This window comes from Chiloscyllium punctatum, chromosome 12 (assembly GCF_047496795.1).
Source record: "Chiloscyllium punctatum isolate Juve2018m chromosome 12, sChiPun1.3, whole genome shotgun sequence".
Taxonomy (NCBI): domain Eukaryota; kingdom Metazoa; phylum Chordata; class Chondrichthyes; order Orectolobiformes; family Hemiscylliidae; genus Chiloscyllium; species Chiloscyllium punctatum.
In genome coordinates, this window is record NC_092750.1 from 73,634,418 (window position 1) to 73,660,384 (window position 25,967).

General features: G+C 42.0%; 1 protein-coding gene across 1 annotated transcript; it reads left to right on the top strand.

Moving 5' to 3' along the window:
• The first annotated feature begins 91 nt into the window (after positions 1-91).
• tmem115 (transmembrane protein 115) lies at positions 92-25,753 on the top strand. Its single transcript, XM_072582778.1, has 2 exons — positions 92-989; positions 23,779-25,753. Exons 1-2 carry the CDS (start codon positions 136-138, stop codon positions 23,969-23,971), a joined length of 1,047 nt encoding a protein of 348 aa, XP_072438879.1. The 5' UTR covers positions 92-135; the 3' UTR covers positions 23,972-25,753.
• Positions 25,754-25,967: the final 214 nt, after the last annotated feature.

The window sequence follows — 25,967 nt, forward strand, 5'->3', positions numbered from 1 at the left end:
GATCCCGGTGTTGGCCTCAGGACCGCTGAAGACACAAGGGGCAGCGGGCAGCGGGCACTGTAGGGGGGGGTGGGCTGAGCTGGTCTGGAGCGGGGGGGTGGTCGGTGCGGCACCCGCCGGTTCCTGGGCCCCGCCATGAGCCGCTTCGTGGCGGCGGCCCGGCAGCAGCTGGTGGCGGCGGCGGGCAGCAGCAGCGTGGTGGTGAAGGCCCTGTGCGGCTCCGTGCTCGCCTTGTACGGCCTTTCGTTCCTGACTGACACGGGACACGGCCTGGCCGTCACCCCGGGGTACCTCTTCCCACCGAACTGCTGGCTCTGGACGCTGCTGACTCACGCCGTGGTGGAGAAGCACATCTGGGATGTGGCGCTGGCTCTGGGGGCCGTGCTGCTGGCCGGGGCGCTCCTGGAACCCCTCTGGGGCGCCCTGGAGCTGCTCATCTTCTTCACTGTCCTCAATGTGGCGGTGGGCGTCCTCGGGGCCTTCTCCTACCTCCTCACCTACATGGCCACTTTCAACCTGGACTACTTATTCACTGTGCGCATCCATGGCATGGGGGGCTTCGCTGGTGGGGTGTTGGTGGCTTTGAAACAGACCATGGGTGACACGGTGGTCCTGAAGGTGCCCCAGCTGCGGATGAAGGATGTCCCCATGGCGGTGTTGGTGGCTCTCGGGGTCCTGCGGCTCACCACGGTTCTCAGCAGCCCACTGCTGGCATCTTACGGGTACGGAGTCCTCTCCAGCTGGGTCTACCTTCGATTCTACCAAAAACACAGCCGTGGCCGAGGGGACATGTCTGACCACTTTGCGTTCGCCACCTTCTTCCCTGAGATTCTGCAGCCACTCGTCTCTGTGGTGGCCAATGTGATCTACAGTGTCCTGGTGAAGATTAGAATATGTAAGAAGACAGTCAAGCGATATGATGTTGGGGCACCATCATCCATTACAATAAGTCTGCCTGGTACTGACCCACAGGATGCAGAACGCAGAAGGTACTTAAAGAAAAGTTTCCATTTCCATTCTCTAATGTGATCTTAGGAAGGTTTTAGGGTGTTAAACGTGCATTGATAGTGCTTCTCTTGCACTATCTGGCCAGACAGAAACTTAAGCAAAGAATTGTTAGAGTAGGGAAGCCTGTTATGTCTGTACCAGTTTAGCAAATGATTAGTACGTGTGATTTTGTCAGAGGGTTGGGATTGTGTAATACACATGCCATTTCAGTGTTTTGATGAATATGGGGAGATTGAAAACCAGCTAAGTACCAAGGGCACTGATAGTGACTAGTTCAATTCTATGAATCTAGTGTCTAACCTTGAATTCTGCTAACTAATTTGAGCCAGGATGGCTGTAGTAATGTTACATTTGATGTTGGTGCCTCCCAAGTAAGGGAGGAGATAATTGACCAGTTCAATCCAGTGATCCTATCTAGAAATATACAGGTGTCAGTCAATATTGGACTAGGAGAAAGTGAGGACTGCAGATGCTGGAGATCAGAGCTTAAAAATGTGTTGCTGGAAAAGTGCAGCAGGTCAGGCAGCATCAAAGGAGAAGGAGAATCGACGTTTCGGGCATAAGGGCTTATGCCCGAAACATCGATTCTCCTTATCCTTTGATGCAGCCTGAAGGGCTTAAGCCCGAAACGTCGATTCTCCTTCTCCTTTGCTGCCTGACCTGCTGCGCTTTTCCAGCAACACATTTTTTAAGCTCAGTCAATATTGGTCAGGATTGGACAGGAGAACAGAAAAAAGTATTGAGAGAATTGGTAAATATTTGAATTGCTGAAAGTGTGTTGTGTAATACTGCAATAAAAGTTTAAAAAAAAGGGAAAATTCAGCTCATGGAGGCGAGGTGCCAGGTGTTGAAAAAGTACATCAAAGAATTCTGGAATACTAGCTGAAGCTAATTAGTAAAACATCTGGTGGAAATTCTAAAAACATTTGTTAATAAAATAGTTAAAGAGAAAATAATTGAAAGTAAAGTATGAGTTTTTGAAAGAAAGATTGCACTTGACAAACATAACCATGTTAGATGGTCGATCCTGTGTCCTGCTATTTGCCAGTTACATGCTGACAACTGGTGACACAATCTGAAAATACACGGACTGTTTTTACACGTTTGTACTGAACTCAGACAGTGACCAGTTCTATATCATCGGAATTGTCGGTTCTGCTTGTCAAATATTTCTCGAGCTAAGTATTCAGAAGATGAATGCAGTTGTCTGCAGAGCCTACAATGAACTATGTTCCCTCCCTATGTTCCACAGGTCTCTGTTCTTGGGCCTCTACTCTTTGTAATTTTTGTTAATGACTTGGGTGAGGAGATTAAAGGTTGGGTTAGCAAGTTTGCAGGCGACACAAAGGTTGGAGGTGTCGTTGACAGTATAGAGGGCTATTGTAGGCTGCAGCGGGACATTGACAGGATGCAGAGATGGGCTGAGAGGTGGCAGATGGAATTCAACCTGGATAAATGCGAGTTGATGCATTTTAGAAGGTCGAGTTTGAAAGCTGAGTACAGGATTAAGGATAGGATTCTTGGCAGTGTGGAGGAACAGAGGGATCTTGGTGCGCAGATACATAGATCTCTTAAAATGGCCATGCAAGTGAACAGGGTTGTTTAGAAAGCATATGGTGTTTTGGCTTTCACTAACAGGGGGATTGAGTTTAAGAGTCGTGAGATCTTCTTGCAGCTTTATAAAACTTTGGTTAGACTGCACTTGGAATACTGTGACCAGTTCTGGTCACCCTATTATAGGAAAGATGTGGATGCTTTGGAGAGGGTTCAGAGGAGGTTTACCAGGATGTTGCCTGGAATGGAGGGCTTATCTTGCGAAGAGAGGTTGACTGAGCTCGGATTTTTTCATTGGAAAAAAGGAAGAGAGGGGGCCTAATTGAAGTGTACAAGATAATGAGAGGCATAGATAGAGTTGATAGCCAGAGACTTTTTCCCAGGGCAGAAATTAACACGAGGGGTCATAGTTTTAAGCTGTTTGGCGGAAAGTATAGAGGGGATGTCAGAGGTGGGTTCTTTACGCAGAGAGTTGTGAGAGCATGGAATGCGTTGCCAGCAGCAGTTGTGGAAGTAAGGTCATTGGGGATATTTCAGAGACTGCTGGACATTCATATGGTCACAGAAATTTGAGGGTTCGTACATTAGGTTTACCTTACATGAGGATCAATGGTCGGCACAACATCGTGGGCTGAAGGGCCTGTTCTGTGCTGTACTGTTCTATGTTCTCAGATTATGCTCTGTAAAAATGTGAGATCATTTAAACTTCCACTTATATCCTTCATTGTCCCAAGTTCTTCCATGTGCTCACTGACCTACATTGGCTCCCAGTGTTTTCATTTTAAAATTCTCATCCTTCTTTTCAAATTCCTCAATTTCTTCGCATTATAGAGTCATACAGCATGGAAACAGACTCTTCGGTTCAACCAGTCCCTGTTGAACGTAATCCCAAACTAAACTAGTCCCACTTACCTGTTTGTGGCCCATATCTCTCCAAACTTTTCCTATTCGTGTACTTATCCAAATGTCTTTTAAACATTGTAACTGTGCCCACACCCACCATTTCCTCAGGAAATTCATTCCACACGCAAACCACCATCTGTGTAAAACAAAAAATTGCCCTCATGTGTTTTTTATATACCTTTCCCCTCACCTTAAAACTGTGCCCCGTAGTCTTGAAATCCCTCATCCTAGGGAAAAGATACCTGCCATTAACCCTGTGTATACCCCTCAAGGTTTTGTAAACCTCTATAAGGTCACCTCTTTCTAAGACATCGGCGTTTATCCATTTCTCTCTCTTGGGGCAATCTAGAATTACAGGTCATAGTTTTAAGGTAAGGGGTAGCAGATTAAAAAGAGATGACTCAAAATTACTTCTCTCAAAGGGTCATAAATCTGTGGAACTCACTACCCATAGTGTGGTGAAAGCTGAAACATTGAGTAAATTTAAGGAGGAGGTAACTTTTTTTTAAATAGTAATGGGCTGAAGTGTTATTGAGAGTAGATAGGAAAGGAGAGTTAAGGCTGACATGAGATCAGCCATGATTGTACGAAATGGCAGAGCAGACCCGAGGGGCTGAATGGCCTACTCCTGCTCTAAAGGCTTATGTTCAAGTGTCCCTCAATTTTAAAGTTGTACCCACTGGTGACTGTGCCTTCAGTTGCCTAGACTGTAAGCTTTGAAATTCCCACCCTAAATCTTTCAAAATCTCTTTATTCTTTCAGATGCACTTTAAAATCTACCAACCTGATCAAGCATTTGATCATCTGGTCCAGCATCTTATTGTGTGGCTCAATGTCAACTTGCGTTACAGCTCATCTATGTAGTGCCTCAAAATGGTTTACAGTGTCAGAGGTGCTGTGTTAATACAAGTTGTTGGGTAGTTACAAGTTTAGTGATAGATCAACTAAGCGTGAGGGTACATTTTACTTTTGAATGTAGTTTTGATGAAAGGGAGTTAGTGGCTGCCTAAGTGTAGAAGTATTTGGGGAGCTAGGGTTCACCAGAGTTAAATATGGAACCTAAAGTGGATGAGGCTGATAAAGAAAAAAGATGTACGGAATCCAAAAGTTAAGATGTGATCTGTATCAAACCCTTAATTAACCACAATTGGAGTACTGAGTGCAGTTTTGAATTGTTTACTTATGGGAAGGATGTTGAAAATGCGGCACTAATGTCCTTTAGGAAAGAAAAGCTGCTGTCCTAACCTGGTCTGGCCTATGTGTGATTTTCGACCCACAGAAATGTGGTTGATTGTTAAACTGCCCTCATATGCACTGACCCAGCCAGCAACAGCCACATCTCATGAACGAATATAAACAAAAACCAAGAGACAGCTTAATGTGAGCAAACTAAAAAGAAACTTACAAACTGTCTTTTCCAACAAAAGATGGGAGGTTACAGACTGACATTTACATTACAGGATGTGTTAGGATAGAAAGAAGATAACTTTCCTTTAATTGAAAGGTCTGGAATGAAGGAGGGAATATGGAATGAAGGAGTGAATATAGAATGATACACAAGAGATTTAGGCCAAAACTTTACTACCATAGTGCCAGAAGCAGAGGTGAGGACAATATTTAAGAACAGCTTAGAAAGCTATCTAAAGGAAAGTGGAACAGAAAGAGCTAGTACACCAATTGTGTGATTTGATTTGATTTATTGTATTCACATCCACCTAATTAAGTGAAAAGGTTTGTTTTGCAAGCCCCATGGGAAGCGAGGGGAGTGATTGCTGGGCCCCTTGCTGAGATATTTGTATGTTCGATAATCACAGGTGAGGTGCCGGAAGACTGGAGGTTGGCTAATGTGGTGTCACTGCTTTAAGAAAGGTGGTAAGGACAAGACCGGTGAGCCTGACATCAGTGGTGGGAACGTTGTTGGAGGGAATCTGGAGGGAAAGGATTTACATGTATTTGGAAAGGCAAGGACTGATTAGGGATAGTCAACATGGCTTTGTGCGTGGGAAATCATGTCTCACAAACTTGATTGAATTTTTCGAAGTACCAAAGAGGATTGATGAGGGCAGAGTGGTGGACATGACCTGTATGGCGTTCGAAAAAGTTTCCTCATGGGAGACTGGTTAGCAAGGTTAGATCTTATACATTACAGGGAGAACTAGCCATTTGGATACAGAACTGGCTCAAAGGTGATGGTGGACAGTTGCTTTTCAGACTGGAGGCCTGTGACCAGTGGTGTGCCACAAAGATCGGTGCTGGGTACACTGCTTTTTTCGTAATTTATATAAATGATTTGGATGTGAATGTAGGAGACGTAATTACTACTTTTTCGATGATAGCAAAATTGGAGGTGTAGTGGACAATGAAGAAGGTTACCTGAGAGTACTATGGGATCTTGATCAGTTGGGCCAATGGGCTGAGGAGTGGCAGATGGAGTTTAATTTAGATAAATGTGAGGTGCTGCATTTTGGAAAAGCAAATCAGAGCATGACTTAATGGTAAGGTCCTGGGGAGTGTTGCTGAACAGAGACCTTGGAGCGCAGGTTCATAGTTCCCTGAAAGTAGAGTCGCAGGTAGATAGGATCGTGAAGAAGACGTTTGGTATGCTTTCTGTTATTGGTCAGAGTATTGAGTACAGGAGTTGGGAGGTCATGTTGCAGTTGTACAGGACATTGGTTAGGCCACTGTTGGAATATTGTGTGCAATTCTGGGGATTCACAAGGATTTTGCCAGGGTTGGAAGATTTAAGCTATAGGGAGAGGCTGAACAGGCTGGCGCTGTTTTCCCTGGAGAGTTGGAAGCTGAGGGGTGACCTTTTACAGGAGCATGGATAGGATAAACAGACAAAGTCTTTTCCCTGGGGTGGGGGTGTCCAGAACTAGAGGGCATAAGTTTAGGGTGGGAGGGGAAGATATAAAGGGACCTAAGAGGCAATGTTTTCACACACAGGGTGGTGCGTGTATGGAATGAGCTGCCAGAGCAAATGGTGAAGGCTGGTACAAATACAGCATTTCAAAGACATCTGGATGGGTATTTGAATAGAAAGGGTTTAGAGGGATATGGGCCAAGTGCTGGCAAATGGGACTAGATAGGTTAGGATACCTGGTCAGCATGGATGAGTTGGACCAAAGGGTCTGTTTCCATGCTGTAAATCCCTCTGAAAATGTGTTGCTGGAAAAGCGCAGCAGGTCAGGCAGCATCCAAGGAGCAGGAGAATTGACGTTTCGGGCATGAGCCCTTCTTCCGAAACGTCGATTCTCCTGCTCCTTGGATGCTGCCTGACCTGCTGCGCATTTTCAGCTCTGATCTCCAGCATCTGCAGTCCTCACTTTCTCCTCTGTAAATCTCTCTGACTCAGTTCAGGTAGATCATAGCAAACAAGAACATACAGATCACAGGGCTCTTAGACAGAGCAAGGTATTCAAAGTTACATTGCACAGGAGGTACACAAGCAAGATCAACATTATTTGAAGTTAGAGAGATCAATTCAGCAGTCTAATAACAGCAGGAAAGAAACTGTTCTCAAACCTGTTGGTGCATGTGTTCAAGCTTCTGTATCTTCTGCCTGCTAAGAGGTTGGAAGAGAGCATTATCGGGGTGGGAGGGGTCCTTTCTGCATCAACAAGAAGTATAAATGGAGTCCATGGATCGGACGTCAGCTTCCGTCACCATCTGAGCTGTGCATGCAACTTTCTGTAGTTTCTTACCATCCTGGGCAGAGCAGTTGACATACCAGGCCATTATGCACCCGAATAGAATGCTTTTCTGTAGTGCATCTGTAAATGTTGCTGAGGGTTCTTATAGATCTGTCTAATTTTTTAAGCCACCTGATGAAGAAGAGGCATTGTTGTGCCTTTTAGATTGTGGCATTTATTGGTCAGGTCCAGGACAGATTGTTGGTTCAACGGTCTCACTAAATTGAACGGACTGTTTCCATTTTTTAGTTCTAATGCACTGTGCTATCTCCACTCTCACCTTGCTGCAAAGTTGTTGAGAAACTTGGGTATCGAAGCATCTGGGTCTTTCTCTCAAAATGATCCTGGAACATTGCTCAATTTGGGTTCAATCAAATCTATCCAGCTCCAAATCTCTTTACCAAACACTGGAAAAAAAAGACCTGAATCCCACAGATGAGATTTGACAGCATTTGATTAACTGTAACATTAAGAAGCCCAAGCAAAACTGGGGTCAGTGTGAATTGATGGCGAAAGATGGGGTGATTCTCAATGCTGAGCATGAGAGGTTGTGGTGGTTGAGAGCCAAATCTCCCAATCCCAGGATATCAATAGAGGAGTTCCTGGGAGCAGTGTCTTGGGTCCACCCATCTCCAGGTGCTTCATGAATGTCATCATAAAGCCAAAAGTGGGGATGTTCAGCACTACTCACAACTCGTCAGATAATGTTCTGTGTCTCTGGATTATGGGTCCAGAAACATAACCACTTTGTTTCAGTTCCTTACACCGCACTGAAATACCCAACTTGATTATGTGCTCAAATCCCTGCAGAATGGATTGCACCTACAATGATCTAACTTAGAAGTAAGCAAGCTGAGTAGCAGAGGCTGGTCCTGTCTGTTATATTCTGATGATGAGGTACTAAGGCTAGATAAGTGGATGTCTAGATTGAAGGTGAATGAGGATGGGCAGACTGAAGTCTCTGGATGAGCGTTAGAGGTTTATGGTGATGCCAATTAACATAAAAGCAAATCTTAATTTTTTTTATAGGCACGTACATGCTTGTTAAAAGTGGTGATTAGGGGAGGAGTGGGCAGCTCAGGAACCAGAAAAGAAGAGAGGCATAACTGAAGTATTAAACAAATAGTTTACACTGTCGATATCAAGGGAGAAGGTGCTGAGCAGGTAATTGTGAAAGAGAAGGTAACTAAGACACTGGAAGTGTCGTCCCGGTTCCCCCCTCAGTCGAAGCAAAATGCTCAAAGACGCCGTATAGTTTTACCACCTCCATTTGAAGAAGCAGTTTCAGATTTAAATCTCAAATATTCTTGGGGAAACAAATGCAGAATATTTTAAGATATGTTCTCCAAATGAAACTTCCCAAACAAAACAGTCGGAATTACAGTGCAACTTGGTAGAGATCAACACTCTTTGAATTTGCAATATGAAGGGGGCCAATGAAGTCTTAACAATGATTAACAGAATTTAAACAGCTCAGCTTTAAGATCTAATATTCTCTAAAATCTTAAAACATCAAACTCAAAATGTACTCTTTTTGTGAATGCTGTGCATTAAAAACACAACAGCAAAGATATTTTAATACAATACTCTCATCTGGCTAAAGCACTGACCCAACTTTTTTTGAAACAGGCATTGTAGAATTTCAAGCATAATTGGGGGCTCAAGGTCCTCAATTAATTTGTTTTAAGGTTACAAGTTTGATAATTTTAAAAAGGACATAATGTTATACAATTTCAATGTAAAAACAAAATCTGCCCCATTACATAGCCCACAGAATACATTGAATCGAGATCCTGATTCAAACAAGGCAAAACAGTTACTTAAAAGGATTTTCCAAACCAGTATTCTAAAAAAAAACAAGATTTTTAAACATCAAACAATCTCAGCATGGCACAATCTACATTGAAACTTTCCTTTTTCAACTCAAGTATTGGTGCAAACTTAATTGCAGCATTTCTTTTTTTTGCATCCCCTCAATGAAATTACATTTATAAAAAGAGAGAGGCTTTGCAGCAGACCATATGGCGCTGCAGTCCATGCCACTCTCTCTCCCCCAGAACAAAGACTCGCAGAGCCTCAAATTTTGCCACAAGGGGACTTTAACACCTTTCTTACTTTGCTCGAACCCCAATTAAACACAGAGAGCTCGAACTCCAGCACAGTGCAGAGGACTTGAACCTCAAATGAACCCTCCTAGTCTCAGGCCACACTACTGTGCAGAGGACTCAAACATCAACACAAACTCACCCCAAGGGAAGTTAACCCCAGTACCACGGAGAGGACTCAAACCTCAACCTCATTCCTGAAGAAGGGCTCATGCCCGAAACATCGATTCTCCTGTTCCTTGGATGCTGCCTGACCTGCTGCGCTTTTCCAGCAATACATTTTCAGCTCAAACCTCAATCACCCCAGCCCTCTCCCCCAGGACTCAAACCCCAGTACTGCACAGAGGATCTGAACCTCAATCACCCCCCCACTACCACCAGGGGACCCAAACCCCAGTACCACACAGAGGACTAAAACCTCAATCACACCCCTACCAGGGAACCTGAACCCCAGTACCACACAGAGGACTGGAACCACAATCACACCCCCCACAGGGGACCCGAACCCCAGTACTGCACAGAGGACTCAAACCTCAATCCCACCCCACCCCCCCACAGGGGACCTGAACCCCAGCACCACATAGAAGACACGAACCTTAATCACGCCCCCTGGGGACCTGAACCCCAGTACCACACAGAGGACTTGAACCTCTGCCAGCCAGCATGCTTGCGAAGCTGTCTCTCTCTCGACTGAGCTAATTACTGTTCGAGGAATCTGTACAATAGAGAGTGATTGAACGAGGGAACCATCTCTGGCACACAGGAGTATCGAGTGGGACCAAGGTTTAAAATCTTACCTTGTGGGCCGTCCATCTTGAGATACCAGTGTTCCAGGCAATCGCTGACTCCATCTACCTATTCGTTTGGATCCTGCTGACGACGCCAATACTGTCGTCCCATTTACCCCCTCAGTCGAAACAAAACGCTCAGAGACACGGTATAGTTTTGCCTCCTTCATCTTTATTCCGGGCACTGGAGAGAGAACGATCGTCCATGTGCACAGAGACACGAATTCACAGTCTTCTCTGGAACAGCAATTTCTCAATGAAATATAAAGTTATTTTACAAGGAGGAGCATCCAACTAAGGCAACATACATATTAGTTGATTGACCGCTACAATCAGCGAGTGTCAATAGTTAAGATTAAGCCACCTGCTGTTACACAATGAATAACTAGCTTCACATAATGAATACTTTTCACCTTGTTAAACTGACCTCACATACTAAATGCTACCTCATCTTGTTAAATGGGTGTACATAATGAATGCTTTTCCATCTTGTTAACCCATTACCCTTGCCTCCAGCACCCCATTGTTAACTATAAGCTCTAATCTGATCTGAGTAATGCTCAACTGAACCTCCTATTTCACAAAATCAGAACTAAACATTTTCCCTATCTGCTTATACCGTATAAGCATTCTCAGAAGGGCTTAAGTAGGCTGTCTAAACTTAAAGGTGATAGGTACCAGTGGAATGTATCCAGAGATACCGGTGGAAATGAGTCTAGAAATTGTGGAGACACTGGCCCAATTTTTTAGCCTTTCTTTGATTCCAAAGTGGTGCCAGAGGACTGCAGAATTTGAAAATTGTCCAAAAAAAAGTCTAAAGATATGCCCAGCAACTACAGGCCTCAGTTTAACCTCAGTTTTGGGAAATGATCGAGAAATGATCATTCAGGAGAATATTAATAATCATTTGGGCAAATGCCTACTAATTAAGAAAAGCATGGATTTACTAAGGGCAAATCATGTTTAACTAACATTTATGTTTTTTGATGATGTGACAAAGGATTAATGAGAGCAGTGCTGCTGTTTTGTACATGTACAGGAGGCATCTGATACAGTGTCGCATGTGGACTTGTGAGCAAAGTTGGAGCTCATTGAATAAAAGGGACAGCAGCAAAATGGACATAGAATTGGCTAATTGGCAGGAAACAAAGTAGTGGTTAGTGAATACTTTTCAAACTGGAAGATTTATAGTGGATTCCTCAGGAATCAGTGTTTGGACTTGTTTTAATGATACATTGTATATATTAATGATCTAGGCCTTGGTGTACAGGGAAAAGTTTAAGAATTTGTAGATTATACAAAATTTGGAAATATTGTGAGCCATGAGGAAGAAAGTGTAGAATTCTAAAGAGGAATAGAGGCAGAGTGCCTGAAAGGTGGAGAGATAACGAGAGGAGGGTGGGGGCCTCTATGCTACTTTTTCCCCACCCCAACCCTCCTCTCATTTATCTCTCCACCCTCCAGGCACTCTGCCTGTATTCCTGATGAAGGGCTTTTGCCCAAAATGTCGATTTTCCTGCTCCTCGGATGCTGCCTGAACTGCTGTGCTTTTCCAGCACCACTCTAGAATCGGGTTTCCAGCTTCTGCAGCCCTTATTTTTACCTAGAATTCTAAAGAGAGACAGTTTGTGGGTAGACACAACTGCCAGACGAAATTTGTTGCAGACCAGTGATAAGAAGAATGCAAAGGTAATACAAAATATGAGGTAAAATGTTAATGGGGGTTACAGGAACAGAAGGAACTTGGTGTATATGTACATAAATAATTGAATGTGACAGGACAGGGTGAGAGCATGGTTAATAAAATAGACACCACCTGGTTTTTATCAATGCAGGCTTATCGAATATAACGACCAGGAAATTCTGTTCTAGCTTGTATAAAATATTAGTTCAATCTCAACTGGATTGCTATGTCCAGTTTTGGACTCCACATTTTAGGAATAATATGAAGAAATAATATAAAGGGACAACGGGGAAAAAAAACACATGAATAGTTCGAAGGATGAGAAACTTCAGTTATATTAAAAAATTGGGTAAGTTAGGACTCTTTTCTTCAGAAAACAGATGGTTGAGAAGAGAGTTGATTGAGTTTTTCAAAATCTTGAAGGGTCTGGATGGAGCAGATAGGGAGTAACTATTCCTATTGGTGGAAGAATCAATAACCAAAGAGTTCAGGTTTATGGTGGTTGAAAGAAGTAATGGAAATACAAGGAAAATCTTTTTTGACAAAATGAGGGGTTAGTTTCTCAAATGCACTGCCTAGTGAGTATGGTGGAGGTAGCTTCCATTGAGGATTTCAAGGGGAAATTGGATTACAATCTGATGGAAAAAAAATATGCTGGGCTTTGGGGAGACAGTAGGGGATTGGTACCAGGGGAACTGTTCCCTCACAGAGGGTCAGCACTGGCATGGTTGGATGAACAGCCTTCTCCTGTGCTGTAACCATTCTCTCATTCATCCAGATGGCTTGTGCATCACAACATTTTCAAACCCCAGTTCATTTAAAATGTAAATATCTAATTTAATGATTTTGATTCACTGCCCTTTAAGGAAAACAATGAACCTCACACCCTCCTGCACATTGGGGACCCCTCAATCAATGGCTGGTCTGGAGGCTTAGGTTGTTCTTGATACTGTTTGTGATTCCAGTCCGAAGTGAAGTCCAACAACTTGGAACAAAACTCTCTCTCATACAGTGTAACAAACAGATGCAGAAGCCAAAGCTGCTTGCTAGTACAGAAGACCAGTCTGGATTCAGAGTACAAGGTCATGCAGCTATCAAACATTATCATTAACTTTTGGCCCTTCGGCCCATCCTATACACTATCCCAAACAGGATTTCCCCCCACCACCACCAAAACACTGAATTTTCCATGGCTGTTCTACCTCGCCTGCACATGCTTAGATGCTATGGGGCAATTTGCCATGATCAATCCACTTTGGACTGTGGGAGTAAACCAGGGCACGTGATGGAAGTCGACAGAGACATGGAGAATCTGCGAACTCCATATGCTCATCCAAGGCTGTAATCAAACCTAGGTCCCTGGTGCTGTGGGGTAGCAGTGCTAACCACTGTGCTGCCAAGCACTTGCCCGCAATCATTCATGTGTCTTGCGTAGCTGTTGATGAGGCTAGACCGATTCACTAATGGGGGAATTTTGATAGAGTTGAAGTGGTTGGGTTTTGTCTAGAAAGAAGTGGTCATTGTCTGACGTGTTTGAGTGCTTCATAAGCAGCCATACCTGGGGTTACTTAAACAGAACACCAACAAAACGACTGACTTCAGTGTTTATGGATTGTGAATGGAGTGGAACCGATTATAAACTATGGTGGCTTTTTAAAGGAGGAAGCTCAGTGATGGTGACATGGGAGCACCTGGAACAATAATCATTGACCTCTGTATTCTCATGTATAACGTATGAGTCCAGCCATGAAGGTTTTCCAAATGAACTCAGTTTTGCTCAATTGTCTACTGCTGTATTTGGCTCAATAATGTTTGTTGCAGACAATTATTTTTAAACCTCATCTGGAACCATTTGACTCTCTGAAGGACTGGAGAAAAGTCATTTGAGCAGATTTTTATTAAAAAGGCACTGCTGTAATCGATGAAGCAAAAAAGACCAAGTTGTTCTGATTTCTGCATATGCAGGATGGGTGCCGATGTTATTGTTGCACTGGGCCAGCTTGGCTACAGGAGAACGCTAATTCTGGGAGCACAGATCTTGAGCAAATAGCTGTGATGTCATAAGGACCTACCCCAGTTAGTGAAAAAACTAAAACAGATTAGACGGAGTATCTATAATGGTGAGGAGAAAGGATAAAAGAAGAACAGAAAAAATTTAAGGCCAAGCTAATCTGTGGAATATTGATTACTTGTGAGTGAGTTAGAGGCTGGAATTTAATCGAAGGACTTAAATGATTTTTCGATTATCCTGTATTATCCAGGCATGTTCCTGGCTGGAATAACCATTCCATTGATTATTTAACCCAATGGAGAGATTATTCACTGTCTCCACAGGACCTCTCTCATCTTCAGCACCTATTAGAGCATCATAACATTGGACCTTATTTAGTTTAGTAATCATATTTATGACCAGATAAGAACTTGCAGTAAACAATGAATGCTGGAGGCAATGGTAGTGAGTTAATGAGGTAAAAAGCATCCATTGTGTAATGCAAGTTAACAAGGTGAGGAACATCCATTGTGACTTAATCTTTACTGTTGATGCTCGCTGATTGGGTGACCATTACAATCATTATGGATGCTGCTCCCCCTAAGTGACTATATCATTCCTTAAGAATCTGCTGTTCGAGAGAAGTCTGAAAACTCGTGTTTCTGTGCACATGGGTGACCGTTCTCTCTCTCCAAGGCCTGGAATAAAGATGGAGAAGGTAAAGCCATACTGCGTCTGAGTGTTTGCTTCGATTGATACGGGGATAGGGAAATGGGATGACAAAAGTAGGTTGGCTTCTCTCCCTCTGCTTTATAGACAGGTACTTGAAACTTTTGTATGGAGTTTGTTTAGTGTAAGATTATAGCAGATTTATTTCATGCATATGGTTTGTGACTGTATTAAAGGGTTAAAATGAAACTGAATTGCTGCATTTTAAGACTTGGTTTTTGCTTTTGAGGTTGATACTCCAGTGGTTCCTTGCATTTTTGTGAAATACATGCATCCGTTAATTCTGTTCTATCCTTGCAGGAAATGGTTCTTTGCAACAAATAGTGTTTGTGTTATGAGCTGATTTTAATTGTACTCCATTGTTCTGGTTAAATATTATTCTCTCAATTCTGTGAAGAACACTTGAAGGTTCCAAAGAGTTTTGATGACAATGTAATACTTTTCAGCTGTAGTTATTTTACACAAGTGAATCATCATTCTCATGACTTGGCTTACACCACAGCTTCTTTGTGATAAACATATCTTTTGAAAGAAAGGCTTGCATTTATGTAGAATCTTTAATAATCTCAGGATGAACCAAAGCCCTTCACTTTCAGAAGCCTAGTAATTTGTATTGTAGGAAATATGCACTGCAGATTCCCGCTGATGCTTTTAAGAGTTAGTTAAGTGATTAATGTTGACCGGAGCACCGGGGAGAACTCCCTCCCTCCCTCTGTCTTTAAATAGTGTCAGGGAGTCTTTTATGTTCACTTGACAGGGCCTCAACTTAATGTTTTACCTAAAAGGTAGCACCTTCATCACTACACCTTCAGAACTATTCTCCCTGCAGTGAGAGTCCAGATTATCTGCTTCATCTTTGGAGTCAGATAGCCTTTTACTTGTAGTTAGTGGCAGTATTCTCATTTAAGCTGACACCTGGAAAACTTCAAGATTGTCAGAGCAAACTATAATGGGATGTCATTTTTTTCAGCCCCAGAGGATCATAGTTTCATCATACAGCATGGTACATGGGATTGAGGATAGCATGAATAAAGGATTGGTTGATGGACAAAAAGAGTTGGAATGAATAGATCATTTTCAGGTTGTCAGCTTGTTTCCAGGGGACCAGTGCGATGATCAGCAATGAGATCTCAGCTATTTACTGTTTAGTAGTATGTAAATTATGTTGCTAAGATCCTGTGAATTCGCTGGGAAGAAAGATGCACAACACCAGCATCCTCAAACAGGCTAACATCCCCAGTATTGAGGAACTAACTACTTTTGATCAGCTACGACGGGCTGGGCACATAGTCCGCATGATTGACACGAGTCTCCCCAAGCAGGTGCTGTACTCCCAGCTTCGAAACCGCAGGTGGGCCCCAGATGGACAGAGGAAGCGCTTCAATGATATGCTCAAGGCCTCATTGGTAAAGGGCAGTATTCCTACAGACACCCAAGACCTCCAAAGTTGAGGTGGAGCATCCAGGAAGGTGTTGAGCACCTCGACACTTGCACCGGAACAAAGTGGAAGCCAGGCGAAAACAGCAAACTGAGCATACTGCCCACAACAATGCCCCATCTATTCCTTCCCATAACCACCATCTATCCCAAGTGTAACAGAGCTTGTGGCAGCTGTAATAGTCTGTACAACCACCTACAGACTCACCTTGAGAGTGGAAGAGATTCGTCCTCATCTGCACGGGACTGCTGATGATGAACAATGTTGTTAAGATACAAAGGTGAAGATGTTGTTTCACGAAGTACTCAGCGCCTGCTGGGACACAGCTAGTAAAAAGCAGATATGTAGCATCCTATTAATAAACCTAACATTAATCAAACAAAAGTATTCGTGTCTAGTTTTGTACTTCAGCTTGCTTGGGATAGGAATCACATTTGCAATCTGTGTTAATAATTTGATGAATAGACTGAACGTAGTATATAGCTTTGATGTAAAGCTAGGTTGGAAAGTAAGCTGTGAGAAGGACACAGTCTGTTAATGTAGACAGTTTAATTAAGTGGACAATGAGCTAGTTAGTAAGAATATGAATATTCACAATATTTTTGAAATAGAACATAGAACTGTACAGCATAGAAATGGACCAAATGTTGTGCTGAACATGACGTGAAGTTAAACTAAACCCTTCTGTCTGCCCTTGGTCCATAACCCTCCATTTCTTGCATATTCATGTTCTTATCTAATAGTTTCTTAAACATCCCTTTCATAGAACACAGAACATTACATTAGCCTTGATGTTGTGCCAATTTGTGGAACCAGGCTGAAGCCCATTTAGCCTACACTATTCCATTTTCATCCATATGTTTATCCAATGACCATTTAAACGTCCTTAAAGTTGGCAAGTCTATTACTACTGTTGCAGGCCATGTATTCTACGCCCCCTACTACTCTCTGAGTAAAGAAACTACCTCTGACATCTGTCCTATACCTATCGCCCCTCAGTTTGAAGCTACGCCCCCTCGTGCGAGCCATCACCATCTGAGGAAAAAGGCTCTCACTGTCCACCCTATGTAACCTTCTGATTATCTTTGATGTCTCAATTAAGTCACTTCTCAACATTCTTTTCTCAAACGAAAAGTTTCAAATCCTTTAGCCTTTTCTCATAAGACCTTTCCTCCATACCAGGCAAGATCCTAGTACATTTCCTCTGAACCCTTTCCAAAGCTTCTATATATTTCCTTCCTATAATGCGGTGACCAGAACTGTACACAATACTTCAAGTGCAACCGCATCTGACTTTTTTGTACAGCTGCAGCGCATGACCTTGTGCCTCCAAAACTCAGTCCCTCTACCAGTAAAGCGAACACACCATATGCCTTCTTAACAACCCTATCACCAGGGATCTATGTACATGGATACCAAGAGCTCTCTGCTCATCTACACTACCAAGAATCTTTGCATTAGCCCAGTAATCTATATTCCTGTTACTTCCGAAGTGAATCACCTCACACTTTTCCACTTTAACTTTAGGTAATTTCATGGCCTCTTCTTCTCTCCTAATTCCCTCCTGTGTTCTTTCCTGATTTCTTTATATTCCTCTCATGTCCTGTTCAGTTTTAAGTTCCTAAATCTTTTTTTTTTCCTTTTAACTAAATTCAACCTTTCTTGTTATCCAAGGGTCCCTTAATTTGCCATCCTTGCCTTTCCGCCTTACTGGAACAATCCTGAATTCTGATCATTAGGTCTTTAAACAACTCCTAACTGTCTATTGTGGACTTGCCTGATGACGGCTCCTCCCAATTAATACTCCGTAGCCCCTGCCTTATATAGACCTAATTTGTCGTCCTCCAATTTAATACCTTTTTGCAAGGTCCAACTTCTTATTCATAGCTATTTTAAAACCTAAGGCATTGTGATCACTGTTTACAAAATGCTTCCCATTGAAAGGTCAGTCACCTAGCCAGGCTCATTAGCAATACAAGATCCAGTATAGCCCCTCATGTAGTTGGACTATCCAAATACTATTTCAAGAAACGTTCTTTGATGCCCTTAACAAATTCTGCCCCATTTAAGCTGCTTGCTCTGAGGAAGTCCTAGTCAATATTGGGTAAGCTATAGTCACGTACTATGATAACCTTGTGATTGCATCTTTCCATAATCTGCTTACATGTTTGTTCCTCAATATCTCATTAACAATTGGGGCCCCTATAGTATAATCCTATCAGAGTGACTGCACCTATCCTATTTTTGAGCTCTACCCTTATTGCCTCAGTGGATGAGCCTCTCTGGGTGCAGATGTGATCTGTGTAACAGCTCCATTCTCTTATCTTCCTATCTCCATCTAAAACAATGAAACCCTGGAAAGTTGAGTAGCCAGATCTGTCCTCTCTCAACTTAGTCTCTGTAATGGCCACAGCATTATTGTACCTTTTACTGATCCAGGTTGTAAGCTCAGCTGCCTTGTCTATAATACTCCTTGTGTTAAAATAAACACACTTCAGCCCATTAGTACCGTTGCATTCATTTACCTGTCTGTGTTTGTCCTTCCTTTCTGATTTACTAGTCCTAATGTGTACCTTCCTCTCAATCCCTCCATTTGCTGACCTGCTTCTCTGGTTTCCAACCCCGCCACTCAAGTTTAAACCCTCCTGAGTGAGTAATAGTAAGTTATAGAGTCATGGAGGTGTATAGCACGGAAACAGACCCTTCGGTCCAACCCGTCCATGCCAGATATCCCAACCCAACCTATTCCCACCAGCACCCGGCCCATATCCCTCCGAACCCTTCCTATTCATATACCCATCCAAATGCCACTTAAATGTTGCAATTGTACTTAGCCTCCACCACAGCCTCTGGCAGCTCATTCCATACTCGTACCACCCTCTGAGTGAAAACGTTGCCCCTTAGGTCTCTTTTATATCTTTCCCCTCTCACCCTAAACCTATGCCCTCTAGTTCTAGTTGGGCGGCACGGTGGCTAGCACTGCTGCCTCACAGCGCCAGAGACCCGGGTTCAATTCCCGCCTCAGGCGACTGACTGTGTGGAGTTTGCACGTTCTCCCCGTGTCTGCGTGGGTTTCCTCCGGGTGCTCCGGTTTCCTCCCACAGTCCAAAGATGTTCAGGTCAGATGAATTGGCCATGCTAAATTGCCCGTAGTGTTAGGTAAGGGGTATGGGTGGGTTGCACTTTGGCGGGGCGGTGTGGACTTATTGGGCCGAAGGGCCTGTTTCCACACTGTAAGTAATCTAATCTAATCTAATCTAAACCCCAACCCCAGGGAAAAGACTTTGTCTATTTACCCTATCCATGGACCTCATAATTTTGTAAACCTCTATAAGGTCACCTCTCCGCCTTCAACGCTCCAGGGAAAACATCCCCAGCCTGTTCAGCCTCTCCCTATAGCTCAAATCCTCCAACCCTGGCAACAGCCTTGTAAATCTTTTCTGAGCCCTTTCAAGTTTCACAACATCTTTCCGATAGGAAGAACACCAGAATTGCGAACAATATTCCAACAGTGGCCTAACCAATGTCCTGTACAGTCACAACATGACCTTTGAACTCCTGTACTCAATACTCGGACCAATAAAGGAGAGCATGCCAAATTCCGCCTTCACTATTCTATCTACCTGCGACTCCACTTTCAAGGAACTACGAACCTGGACTCCAAGGTCTCTGTTCAGCAACATCCCTCAGACCTTACCATTAAGTGTGTAAGTCCAGCTAAAATTTGCTTTCCCAAAGTGCAGCACCTCCCGTTTATATAAATTAAACTCCAACTGCCACTTCTCAGCCCATTGGTCCATCTGACCAAAATCCCGTTGTATTGAGGTTACCGTCTTCGCTGTCCACTACACCTCCAATTTTGGTGTCATCTGCCAACTTACCAACTGTACCTGCTATGTTCCCATCCAAATCATTTATATAAATGACGAAAAGTGGTGGACCCAGCACTGACCCTTGTGGCACTCCACTGGTCACAGGCCTCCAGTCCAAAAAACAACCGTCCACCACCAACCTCTGTCTTCTACGTTTGAGCCGGTTCTGTATCCAAATGGCTAGTACTCCCTGTATTCCATGAGATCTAACCTTGCTAACCAGTCTCCCATAGGGAACCTTGTCAAACACCTCACTGAAGTCCATATAGCTCACATCTACTGCCCTGCCTTCATCAATGTTCTTTGTTACTTCTTCAAAAAAAACTCAGTTGAGTTTGTGAGACATAGTTTCCCCTGCACAAAGCCACGTTGACTATCCCAAATCAGTCCTTGCCTTTCCAAGTACATGTACATCCTGTCCCTCAGGATTCCCTCCAACAACTTGCTCACCACCAACATCAGGTGCACTGGTCTGTAGTTCCCTGGCTTGTCCTTACCACTTTTTTTAAACAGTGGCACCATGTTAGCCAACCTCCAGTCCTCCGGCACCCCTCTCCCATTTTCTTCGGTTCCACACAAAGGCCGTCTTGCTGATCTTCGAGGGGCCCTAGTTACCTGTTTGTCCTTAATGTATTTGTAAAAACCCTTTGAATTCTCCTTTAATTCTATTTGTCAAAGCTATCTCGTGTCCCCTTTTTGCCCTCCTGATTTCCCTCTTAAGTATACTCCTACTGCCTTTATACTCTTCTAAGGATTCACTCGATCTATCCTGTCTATACTTGACATACGCTTCCTTCTTTTACTTAACTAAACCCTCAATTTCTTTAGTTATCCAGCATTCTCTATACCTACCATCCTTTCCTTTTCACCCTAACAGGAATATATTTTCTCTGGATTCTCGTTATCTCCGTTCTGAAGGCTTCCCATTTTCCAGCCATCCTTTTACCTGCTTTTGAAAGTTCTTACCTAATACCATCAAAATTGCCCTTTCTCCAATTTAGAACTTCAACTTTTAGATCTGGTCTATCCTTTTCCATCACTTTTTAAAATCTAATGGAATTATGGTCGCTGGCCCCAAAGTGCTCCCCCACCGACACCTCAGTCACCTGTACTGCCTTATTTCCCCCGAGCAGGTCAAGCTTTGCAACTTCTCTAGTAGGTACATCCACATCCTAAATCAGAAAATTTTCTTGTACTCACTTAACAAATTCCTCTTCATTTAAACCCTTAACACTATGGCAGTCCCGGTCTATGTTTAGAAAGTTAAAATCCCCTACCATAACCACCCTATTATTCTTACAGATAGCTAAGATCGTTGTTAAATATTGGTGTTCTGAAGGATTTGGGTAACCTCGTACATGAATTTAAAAGTTAACATGAGTACTATATTCAATTGAGAAGGCAAATGGCATCCGTGTCCTTCATTAAAGTTGGAGTAATCGAGTTTGCTGCAATAAAATGAAGCTTTTGTGAAAGCATGCCTGAAATTTCTTGTACAGGCTTGGTGTCTGAATTTCAGAAAGGATATACTTTAGAAGAGGTGCAATGAAGATTACTGGAATGGCAGGATTGACCGATGGAGAGAGATTGAGTATAAAGGGTCTGTAGTCCTAGAATTTAGAATTTAAGCAAGTTTTGTTTAAGTGTAACATTTTTAAACAGTTTGACAAGATAGATATTGAGATATTGTTTTACTCTGGCTGAAACATTTAGAATTAATCATTCTCAGGATAAGGAAGTTGCATTTCAGGTCGAGATGGCGAGGTTTCACTTCATGACATGAATCTTTGGAATTCTCTATCCCAAGGTCTCTGGGTGACCCATTATTGAGTATATTCAAAACTGTGTTCAATATTGTAAAATGATTCAGGGATGTGCGGCCAAGAATCACCAATGATCTTATGAAATAGCAGAACACCTCAAGATCTACATACAGCCTCCTTTTGTTCCTATTATGCTTTAATGCCTTGGTTCAGTTAAGCGTGGAGCCAATCTGTTCAACTGTGAGTGAATCTTCAGTAACAGCCCAACTGAGGCATAACCATGTTTATGTTTGTTGAGGAACTCCAAGCATAGTGGTCTTTATGGTTGTCTCAACAGCCCTCAGGTTGCACTATAATCTCCACCTAACCACAATCCTTATTTCAGTTAATGTCTCACCTGAAAGATGCCCTTCTGAAAAGATTCTTTCCATTGCACTGAAGTGCCATCTAGATTGTGGCCAAATCCTCAAGATTTTTTTTTTAATTACCTAAACTAGCTCACTCCATCACCATTGCTCTTCTGAGAGCTCGAAGCTACAGAATATGCACTGAATATCTGGCTTGGGCAGGTAAGTAGTAAGTAGCAACACAGGTGCCACAACTTTCTCCAACAGGGGTAAGTTTCAGTGGCAATGGCTCAGCCTTTCACCAACCTGGGGATCACTATTCTGACCACATGATGAAAGGCTGTGTTCCTTTAAAACAAAAGTCAGGAACATGATGGATTACTGCTAGTTGGAGCTGTGCATCTCTGATAGCTAAAGTATTCTAAATTGCCTGAATATTTTGAAATAGTTTCTCAGTACCCAAAGCTAAAATCTACAATATCACATCACAATATCTGATACATTTAGATCCAATTCTAAATTGGATGAGTTTTGAAAGAGGTGTGAATGCCTTTTGGATGCTTCCCTTAACCTAGCTAAAACTAACTGGGACAATGTGATAAGGCTCCAAATGTTGTCTCATATGGTTCTCTTCTCAGCCTATATACATTGATCATTTTATTTTATCAATTTTAGAAGAACCTAGCATTCAGATATAAGCATATACTTAAATTTTGAAACTGAGCTACCTAATCTGTGTTAAGACAGGAAAAAAAACACTGCTGGAATTCAATGCTCAACTCATTGAGCTAACTGATCTGTGCCAGGATCAAATTTTTACTGCAGTGGAATAGTATAGCCTGTATTCAAACTGTTGTTGTACTTGGCCTCTCCCATTTTAATTCCAGGATTCTAGAGGTGGGCCAATGTTCCATGCTTGCTGACTTAGAAAATGATTGATAGACTGAGAGAAATGGAACATTTCTCCACTTCTTTCAGCAGATGATGGCATTGAGCCCTGCAGATCAGGTATCACATTTGCAGATGTAAAGTAAAAACTCAGCTGATATATGTGCCTCTTACCATGCCAAATTAAAATCTTCCACCTCTTACAGACTCAATGCAGTATCATTAAATGTACTGTGGTGCTTCTGCCTAGGAACTGAATTAATCCAAGCAAATTTTGTTGAATTCCTGTAGCCAGAGGAGGAAACTGGTCACTGTGAGATAGTATTTCAAATCTGCTACTGTTGTCCTTAAAATAAAAACTTGCATTTGTGGAAAACTGGTGGCGGTGTAGTGTTATATGAGATGGAGTGAGAGTTCCAAACTTCTTTTATTTCTTTGCTTCTGACTAAAGATGGATTGAATCTGAAGACGTGAACTGGAACACCTGCAATGGATGAATGTGAAGATGTTACTTTTAATCTTGGGTAGTATGTGTAACCTCCTTGAATACAAATTAGGCAGAAGCAAGTGACTTCTGAAAAATGCATTTCTTTGAAATCAAATGCAAAAAATGGTTCTTGCTATCAGTTATTTTGTACTTTAATGGCTCTGCATTTGCAGTGGGTACTGGACATCCCCAAGTAGTTTTACCTTTGAAGGGGTTACCAGAGTTTCTATTTCTGTCAGGCACAAGTTTTCCATTCCCAACTCACATCCTGAGGTGTTGTGTATGTAGACATTCCTAGAATTGGCTTTAATTCTAACTTTATCAATAGTTTGTTGGGAGGTGGGGTGGGAGGGCGAGCAATTAACGGTACAGGTAAGAATAATAGTCACTTAACAATAAAAATCAGTAGCATTTAAATGTGCTTAGTATAACTTACTAGATTTGAAATGCTTTTATTTTTGGTGTGTGGTGAATGTTTGAACTGATTTGCACATTGAATTTTTTTTTTACTTTCTGCTCTTTACCCCCAGACAGTTGGCGTTGAAGGCTTTGAATGAACGGCTGAAACGTGTTGAAGATCAAGTAGCTTGGCCTAGTATGGATGAAGATGACAAAGAAGACTTGTCTGATATGCCTTTACTTCCAGAGAGCAGCAAAAGTGATGGAGATGATTCTGGAGCAGCAGAGCACATTGCATTCCAAGGTCTTTCATCAGGATCTTAAGAGACCATCAATAGATATCCAATTGAATGGGAATGAAATTGACTTTACTGCTGCAGGTATCATCAGTAGTACTTCAAACTGTTTAACTGCAGCACCTTCAATTTGTTTGGAAAATAAGCGTGGCAGAAAATAGAAGATTATAAAGGCCTGTGCAACTGTGGTGCTCATAGCCCAACTTCAGCAGGATTTAATGTTTCTTTAACTCAAGGTGGTGGCTGTAACAATTAGAGGAGGAATTTGAACTGGTGATGAATTAGATGCAATTTTTGCTGTTAGTTCAGAAAATTCATTAATTTGCATTCATTTTTTTGAAGTGTCCTTTTTGAATAAAGCAATTAATTAGCATAATTGAAATGTAAAGGAAGCTCAGCAAGGGGAGGTATGCTACCATTGAAATCAGAAAGAACTGTCTGAAAATAACATCTTGGCTCTCAAGTTGTCCTTTTCGGATAAAGTGCCAAAAAGCGAATTATTTTACTTTGAGACCATACCATCTGTGGGTTATTGAAAATTGGCACGAGTGAATCAGTTTCAGTAATTTTCTACATCTGGAGATTTGTTATTGCATCTGACGTTATCACATTCTTACTTTAATGAACTCACCTTTTGCAATTTTTTTCTTCGCACTAACTTCCTACCATCACGTGTCTGAAAGATTTGTACCATTCCAAATTATATGTGATTGTAAGGGTGAACCAAATCCAAAATTCAATCATGTTAGGTAATTTGATGTCCCTCAGTATTTTCCTCCATGCTCCCTTTATTCTTCCATAAAAATGTGTAAATAGTATGATTACTCAGTAAAAATTGCTTCAATTTGATGATTTTTGATAGAAAGCAAAAATGGGCTCTTCTCCCACTTCACTATTGGACAGGTTTGGGAGATTGCATTCTCAAAAGGCTGACAAATTACTGGTGCTGGTCCTGATTCTTCTGCATATAAGCTGTACACGCAATTTCTACAAATGTACTTGGAGTGAATTGATTTGGTTATATGGTATTTTGTATCCTGTATAATTGTAAAAGGAACAGTGAAGACTTGTGAAAATATTCACTTCAAACAACCACTGATTTCCTTATAAGCTGCTTGGCTTGTTTTCTTTTGTGAAATATATAGATCTGACAAGGTCTATTTCCATACTTCTGTTCTTTGCTGCTACCACATATTGCAAGAGTCAAGAGTTTCTACCCAAGCCAAGGCTTGTTCAAATACTTGACTCAAATGGCAAACAGAAACAGAAACTGGACAAAATTCCATAACCCATCTATGATTGGACTTTTTTTTTTAACTGAACCCTCTACAAAATGAGTTAAGAAATCAGTACAACAAATGTCTTAGTGTTTTTTTGGAAACCCCATTTAAAGTTGTGCATAAAGCTAACTCCTTTATAATCATCAGTTTCTGCAAGGTGATTGATGTCAGACAGTGGTCAGCATTTCGCTGTATAGACATCATTCTAGTTTTGTCTCAGAGTTTGATAATGATTATGGTAAACATAAAGCAGATATCATTTTTAATACATTTAACTGTACAAGATACTTTAATGTAAGATTGTTTTTTAAAAAACACAAGTATTAGTTGCATCTAAGTAATTTAATGTTATCTTGATTATCTGTGGGTGAAGTGTCATTGTCATAATGCTGTGCTGTGTACCTTACCAGAGTAGCATTTACCAACAGACTAATCTCTTTTACTGGGCTTCACTTAAATTGTAGGTTTCTTTTCGATTCTCCCGATGTATCATAGTTGCGCAGGTCAGTACAATAAACTTTGCAATCTCATGTGTTCACTTCTCATAACCCCAAAAAGGATTGTTTCAGTTGTATTCATCAACCAGGTAATTTTTTTGTTCATTTTCTTGTGCTTGCAAGACATGGTGAATAGGATTAATAATTTAGAAAATATGAATTCAAATCCCACCAAGGCAGTTTGTGAATTTGAATTTGTTTTTCTTTAATTTGGCAAGTGAAAATTGTTTATCGGTGAAAACATTAT

Coding starts and splice junctions, on each gene's coding strand:
- tmem115 (XM_072582778.1), top strand. CDS start 136: ATGAGCCGCTTCGTGGCGGCGGCCCGGCAGCAGCTGGTGGCGGCGGCG. Junction 990..23,778: donor CAGGATGCAGAACGCAGAAG/GTACTTAAAGAA, acceptor CTTTACCCCCAG/ACAGTTGGCGTTGAAGGCTT.